Source organism: Theobroma cacao, chromosome 9 (assembly GCF_000208745.1).
Source record: "Theobroma cacao cultivar B97-61/B2 chromosome 9, Criollo_cocoa_genome_V2, whole genome shotgun sequence".
Taxonomy (NCBI): domain Eukaryota; kingdom Viridiplantae; phylum Streptophyta; class Magnoliopsida; order Malvales; family Malvaceae; genus Theobroma; species Theobroma cacao.
In genome coordinates this window covers 5,701,529-5,708,851 of record NC_030858.1, presented here as the reverse complement: position 1 = coordinate 5,708,851, position 7,323 = coordinate 5,701,529, and the positions used below count along the sequence as shown (strand labels likewise).

At 38.5% G+C, this 7,323-nt stretch overlaps 2 protein-coding genes across 4 annotated transcripts; one reads left to right on the top strand and one right to left on the bottom strand.

The window, feature by feature from the left end:
• LOC18588582 (dynein light chain 1, cytoplasmic) lies at positions 1-1,363 on the top strand. The gene is made up of 2 exons (XM_018127747.1): positions 1-477; positions 636-1,363. Exons 1-2 carry the CDS (start codon positions 340-342, stop codon positions 777-779), a joined length of 282 nt encoding a protein of 93 aa, XP_017983236.1. The 5' UTR covers positions 1-339; the 3' UTR covers positions 780-1,363.
• Positions 1,511-6,292, bottom strand: LOC18588581. Of its 3 annotated transcripts, none has more exons than XM_018127744.1 (5): positions 5,932-6,292; positions 5,267-5,780; positions 3,383-5,173; positions 3,093-3,237; positions 1,511-2,420 (listed from the first exon to the last, which is right to left on the bottom strand). In XM_018127744.1, exons 3-5 carry the CDS (start codon positions 5,168-5,170, stop codon positions 1,780-1,782), a joined length of 2,574 nt encoding a protein of 857 aa, XP_017983233.1. In that variant the 5' UTR covers positions 5,171-5,173; positions 5,267-5,780; positions 5,932-6,292; the 3' UTR covers positions 1,511-1,779. The 3 variants fall into 3 exon arrangements, with proteins under 3 accessions (XP_017983233.1, XP_007013140.2, XP_017983234.1); XM_007013078.2 differs by having other exon boundaries at positions 5,267-5,385; XM_018127745.1 differs by having other exon boundaries at positions 5,267-5,337.

Here is a 7,323-nt window from a genome sequence, read left to right as displayed (position 1 = left end):
TGAGATTTTAGCAGTCTTTGAATCATTCTCATTGGCAACGCGTAAAAGGGTTTGGATAGAAAGAAAGACTGAAAAAAGGTGAAGAAGCAGACAAAAAAGTGCAGAAAAAAGGTTGGCCTACGTGCCCATCTCGAAAAGTTCTCGCATTCATACGCAACAGTAAACTCTTTTACCTTCTCTTCTTATATAATTGTGGGACACAGAAGCTTCGGGATTTTAAGGTTGTTTGCCCTTTTTGCTAATATTTATAACAGCAGAACGTCATAAGACACATTCATAGAACCAAGGAACAGAATCCTTTGTGAGATTCTTGGGAGAGAGGGGCAGAGCAGAGAGGAGATGTTGGAGGGCAAAGCTATGATAAAAGAGACGGACATGTCAGAGAAGATGCAAAGTCAATCCATGGCTTCTGCTTCTCAAGCTCTTGATCTCTATGATGTTTCCGACTGCATCTCAATTGCTGCCCACATCAAGAAGGTATTAATTTACTAGTAGTGTTTTCTATATTCATTACTTGTTATTCTCTACGCTGTCACTTTTATTTGAGTGAAGATGGCGTTCCGAACTTTATTTTGGCGCATCTTTGGAGCTATATTCATTTGTTTAGATGGGTGGGTGTTTGGAAACTTTTTCAGGAATTTGACAAGAGATACGGAGGCGGATGGCAATGTGTGGTAGGCTCAAACTTTGGATGCTTCTTCACTCATACAAAAGGGACTTTTGTTTATTTTGCTCTGGGGACCCTCAATTTCCTTATCTTCAGGGGAGCATCTTCATAAAGTCCTAGTGCGACGATAAGAAGAGTCTGAGAGGAGGCCAAAGGGCAGACAGCCAGGCCTGCCATACCAAAACCAGCTTTATTGGCCATCAGGGATTCAGGGTACAAGCAGGAATGTGTAGCAGTAAGAGACCGCTACCAAAAGTTCTGCTCAATGGTATAGTAGTAGTTATAATGTCATTGTCTTTCATATTCTGAATGGGTAGAGAGACAGGGTACTCCAAATTTGCCTGTTTGCAAATTTATCAGAAGCAGGGTAAGGGATTCTTCATTTTCTGCTGCATGTGATTAAAAGAAATACCCTATGAAATTAGAATAATGTAATTATTGTTATTAAGAAACCCGCTGTTTGTTTTATGATGGTTGTCTCTTTCAATGGGCAAGCTGCTTCTCATAGACTTTTGGCAGTTGGCAGAAAATGCAGCCCAAGAAATGATGAATAAAGATGTATGATTGAGGCTTGAGTAGCTGTCATTGCCGAAAGGGATCGAGTCAGTCAAGCATGGAATAAGACAATGTTGCTGCCGTGCCCTTTTGAAATTAAAGCTTGAAATATGGAGGTATAATAATGGTTGATTGAGTGAATATTGTCTAAATGAGTAAATGGGCAAATTTCTTTGGTTTGGGCCAAATTTAAGTTTCTTACTTGACCTCGACTTATGAGATTTGAAGAATATTTTCATCCAAAGACACTTACATTAGGTCATATGATGTATTTAACAAGAAAGAAAAGAAAAAAAGAAAAGACTTGGGTTATGAACAGATTTCAATTTATCTAGATATCAATACACCAAGGTGCCAGGAATCTAAATTTACATGCGTCACTAACAGCAACGAAAATTTCACATTTGAAATTTAATTTTGAATCCGAGATATATGGCTAAGACTTCCAACTCTGCCTCCTTTTGTCAAACAAAGAAAAGCTTATTTACGATGCTCCAACACTGACTTCTTGAAGCTGTGCATTTGTTCAACCATTTAACAAGTTGGTAAAGCAGAACTTAGGCACAAATCTCCTCAATTAACCCGCTCAATAGTTGCTTCTCTATGTCATCCACAACATGCATTGCGTCATCCACAGAAAATCCTTTCCTCCAACCCAAGTCCCATATTCCACTTAGGACTTCACTGTGCTTTATGTCTCTTTCCAGCATTGCATAAAGACTATCAATAGGATAGTTCTCACCAGCAAGTTCACTATAGCTTCTCAGAGCCTCAACCCCATCAGAAGTTTTCTTTAACAAATGATCTAGACAGATATAACTCTTGAAATTTCCAACCAGGGTTAATAACGGAGGGTAGACCATTTGAGCATCGGGAAAGCTTCTTCGTTGAACAATTTCATTTGCACAATCCATCGAGAGTTGTGCATTGGCATCTGTAAAGTCACTGATGCCAAATTTTTGTGGAGTTGTAGGGACATTCACATTAAGATCAAAAAGCTTCTCTGCATGATTGAGAAAAGCTGGACTGCTCAATAGCAAAGCTTTTAGACTGGTCCCTATTGTGAAGCTTTCATTGTCGGTTCCAATTGGAATGATAGGGTCATCATCAACTTCTCCAATGGGTACAATGTTGTTTTGATCATCAGTAGTCACCGGAATAACATCACTAACAGAACCCTCGCTCTTATCGTGGTGTTCTAAAAGAAACAAAAAGGAAAAGAAATTGTTAGGTAAGCATCTACATTCTGCACATAAATTACAGAAGTACATTTTTTTAAACTAAACTATTAGAATGTATTTTTTCAATTCAACAGAAAACATTCCATTATATGGTTGCCTACAAGGCAGTTAACAGTTGAATCCAAATACCATATATCAGCAAAATGGAGAAAAAGAAAATTTATGTGAAGAAAAGGTAAAACTCCACCTATGACTTTGGAGATCCTAAAATGTTTTCTCATTCAATCCCCCATAAGTTTCTCTTTAAGTAACTACAACATGAAAGCATGTCTTGTGCTGTATCAAGTTGACTTTGTTCCCAAGCTACATGCTTTTCTTTTAAGGTTAGCTAATTTGTGTTAGAAGACATGAACCTTAACATGATGGTGGCTTTTAAAATTTTACGTGGTTTATTCCTTTAAAGTTTTTTCCCTAAAAGTTCTTGTTGGAGTGGAGAGATGTCAGCATTACAGAAGACAATCAGCAAATGTCAATACACAATTATTTAATTATGACATGCATTCTACATGCAATTACATCAGAAATGCATGTCTGTATGCATTTACATCTCTAATTTGAGCACATGACAGCTGACTTATGTCAACTACAGCACTGTGCTTTAATAAATTTTCAGTCAAAAAGGGAATTACCTCCAATCTGAATATCACTGTGTTCTGTTGCCCCCTTTGTAGGAATTTGATCTGCAGTTTCAGTGCTACAGCCTTCCAAAACAGTATCTTTTTCAGATGTAAGATCAATCATCTTGTCGCCTCCTTTGCATTCTAATTTCTCAGCCTGAACAGAAGATAAACTGCATTTAATTTTCATCCTTTTTCATAGCTCAATGCATGTAGCAGAGGCATTTTAAATATCGTATTTCAACATGCTGTTTAACAATATTTAGAATTATAACAGCTGAATGCAAACTTGAGCAACTCACAGTTATTTTAGCTGCTGTAGCCTTGCTCACTGCCTTTTCCTTTTTTGTTGGACTCTTTTTCCGATCGCTGGGACCATGAACTACAGCTTGTGGTATGCGATTAGAGTGGGAGTTAGCTGTAGGACTTCGTTGACTAGAAACTTTATTCTTTGTAACATTCGATCCATTTTCAGGCTTAGTAGGCTTTGGAGTAGTAACCTTGGCTTGATCTTTAGGCCGTGATAAATTCTTTGCTTTTGTGACCTCCTTCTCAACTGGTTTCCTGCTGCTTATTGCAGGTTTTGGTATCTTATCAATTTTTTTGTCATTTGCCTCTTTCTTCAGCAATGGCTGAGTTACAGGACCTGAACTTTTCATCTTGGTAGAAAGCTTCTGTTTAGTCTTTACTTCTTTGTTCACTGGTCTGGTCTCTTTCTCTTGGCTGTCTTTAGCACCTTCCTGCTGGCTAAGTCTTTTGACTGGAGTTTCTTCTGCTTCTGCTTCCACTCTTCTGCTCATTTCCTTGAAGTTCAAACCTCTATTCTTGGAGTCAATTATTCTGGAAGGAGGCTCCTCTTTTACTTTTAGTTTTTTGAGCTTAGTTTCTGCGTTTAAGCTTCTCTCCTCCTGAAATGCTGGCACAAACTTTTCTTTAGGTTGCAGGTGTGGATCATGTCGAGGTTTTATGAGTACAATAGGTGGGCTATCATTAACCAACATCTGTTCAGAAAAGAAATCAATTAATTGATGGGAATCAGACTTAATCTCTTTGATGGAATTGCTTTTCAGAAGTCCTTTAAAATGCATGGTCTCAAGGATGTCCTTCAGCGTCCTCCTCTCTGGATCTTCCTTCTGAGAAACAGATTGGGACTTCCTTCCTTTTGGAATATCAATTTCATAGATAGGCCTCTGTTGACTGAAAATCTTCTTACTCCCCAGCTCTCTCTGTGAAATTGTCTGCAATGGTTTTGAAGGTATTTCTTCTAGGCCCATAAGCTTTGCAATCAAACTTGGCCTTCTTGCCTTCTTCTCTAGAGCTGCTGACGAGATAGATGAATCCATGGAAGTAAAGTTGTCGGTTTGAACCGTTGAAGATTGGCTTGAGCTTGTAGATGGGATATCTGAAGCTGAGTCTGAATATCTTCCACTGAAGCATCTCTTTTCTTCAGCATTTATATTTGGCAATAGATTTTGCCTAGCTAGGCTGTCTCTGATCACTTTCCTAAGCTCCTCAATGCAATCTCTTGAAGAGCCATCAGTGGAAAGCCGTGGATTTTGGAATCTCGTTGGGTGAATTTGCTCTCCAGCTGCACTTGAATTCGTTCTCCGAATCAGTTGGTCATTTATCACCCTATTACTTTTTTCCTTTTCTTTCTTCTTCAACCTAGCCATATAATGGGATGCTTCTTGCAATTTCCCAAGCATGTGTAGAGATTCTTGCAAATCAAGAGCTCCTTTCAACAAATCTTTGGCTATATCTTTTGAATGCCCATCATACCATAGCCCTTTGGACCATGAATCAATTACCTGATTCAGCTTGTGAGCTCCTTTTGACACCTCCAAGAGCTGACAGGAAGATGAGCTATGTAGTTCTTCCATGGCCCCTTTAGTCACCAGCTCTTCTCTTTCTGCCTTGCGCGCCGCACATAGGTTTGATCTGTTCCGTGCTTTCCGGCCTTCATTCTTATGCTCCATCTTCTCAGAACCACTTTTGGACCTTCTAATTGTTCCACACTCTACGACTCCCTTTGGATCATCACAGGTAACAAATGATCTGTAGACAACTGATCTCAGACTGTCTTGAGGCATATTCTGTAACCGAAAATATTTATAAAATCAGATGCTTACAACTAATAAAAGACCAAATCCACCAATACTAAAAGTTTCTCATGAGATGATGCTTACATGCTCGGGATATTATAATCAGTCTTTCGAAATGATTATCTGAAACAGACAAAAACAACACTTGTTCGTCTCTGCTTCAGTGGAAACAACATAAGCAAAAACCTTAATCAGCTGCCGCCCTAATAAACAAAAGCAATGCCATTAAAAAATGGAAAAAAAAAATTCCATTCCTCTCTGAATGTGTCAAACTTTAGCTGTTGTCTTATCTCCAGAGATTTCTTATCCAAACAGATCCCTAAGACTAGTATTGATCATAAATCCAGGAGACATGTGTTGAAAACTGGAGGTGCTAAATTTGAGCAAGAAAGAATTTCCATGGTATGACCAAAAATAAGCATGAAAGATTACCTCACACAATCCCATTACATCACTGATAAAGGATATAAAATTACAAAGCAAAAGTGTCATCTTCTTTATGAACAGTAACAAACTCATGGCCAAGGAATCATTTTTCCATGGAAATTCAATATATCGTGCACAAGTACCTGAATTCCCATGTATAATCTTTCACCCTCTACTCAGAACCAAGAATGAGAACAGAAACATCCCAAACGAAGCAAAAGAAAGAAGACCCAGATGAGAAAATGCAGATTAAAAAAAAGAAGAAGAAAAGAACAAAGCAGAAAAACAATCAAGACCCAAGAATTTACGCAGGGAGTGCAGACCTGCAGCAAGTGAGCTAGCAGAGACTCAGATCCAAAGAGAAAGAAAAGCTGTGAGGTGCATTGACTTTGTGAAGCAGTGAAGGAGTGTTTACAGGGTAGAGGAGCCTTCTGGTTTTCTTCCAAAGCAAAGAAGAGAGAGAGAGAGAGATAAAGAAAAAGTCTTAAAAATACAGTTTATAAATGTCTAGTTTAATGGGAAAAATGGGGATAATAAGATCGTTTAGGAAGATTAAGAAGCGGCGTGATTTCATGGGGGGTGTGAGATTTTTAGTTATATTTCGTACGCGCGTTGCAGGGAGAGAGAACGAAACGAATCCGTTCAAAAGGCACGACGAGGGAAGGGATGGTAAGTTTTGCGCACTACAATCTCTCTTACTCTCTCTCTCTCTCTCCTCTTTTAACTACATCGGTAACTACCTTCACTTCAGTTATGGTCGTTTCACATGCCCACCTTTCAATTTTATATCTGCAACAGTTTGCCGAAATGGAAGAGTCAAGCCTTTGAATCTTGGACTTGTTTCAGAACAGGCTCCAGCTCCATTTTTCTTCATTTCTGTCACCTAACAAATTGTTCAGTCTTTTAACATAATACACAATGTTAACATTAAAGGGCCCTCTCACTGGAAATCAAGGGCTCAATGCCTTGGAGGTAAGGGAAAAGAATCAAAGAACTGGTTTTTTCCTAAACCATTTGAGAAAAACACTTGCACCCATGTCTAAATCACCTCTCACCATCACATTATTAATTAAATGAACTTTAATTGATTCAAGATTTGCCTTTTCTAACTGGGTTTTCAGTGAGCAGGTAAAAAATCATAAGAGCTGAAAATTGAGCAGTTTAATGCAGTCACGGGACGCTTGCAACATATGCATATGTCTATCTGCACAGTGTGTTTCTACTTTTGGTGCCTATCATAAATGTAATTGAATCCTCACCTCTTCTTTTGGCTGGTGCTCAAGTAAAGGTTATTGGCTAAGCCCATGGTTTGAATTTCAAAACTTCTTTTACTACTTGGACTCAGCCAAGAAAGTTATCTGCAACTTGAAATGAAATTGACAGAACCCTTTTGTCCATGCCTGATGCGCCCATGCTGAGCCAAAAAGGCAAAGGTAACATTCGTTTGGGATCATCATCAGAAACTCCTCTGAACTTCAATCCTACAATTTTTCTTTCTTTTCTTTTTGCTTTTTCAGGTTATCATTGATAGATATATCATTTTGGACCATGAGCCAAATACCTGAATCAGCTTCTTAGCTCCCATTGAGACCTCCCAAAATATCAAAAAAAATAAATAAATAAATAAAGGGAAACTAATGCATTAAATATTGAAGAACAGCTGCACTTCTTTGAAGTTGGAATCTTTGCTGCATCCATGTGCAAAATCCTTCACA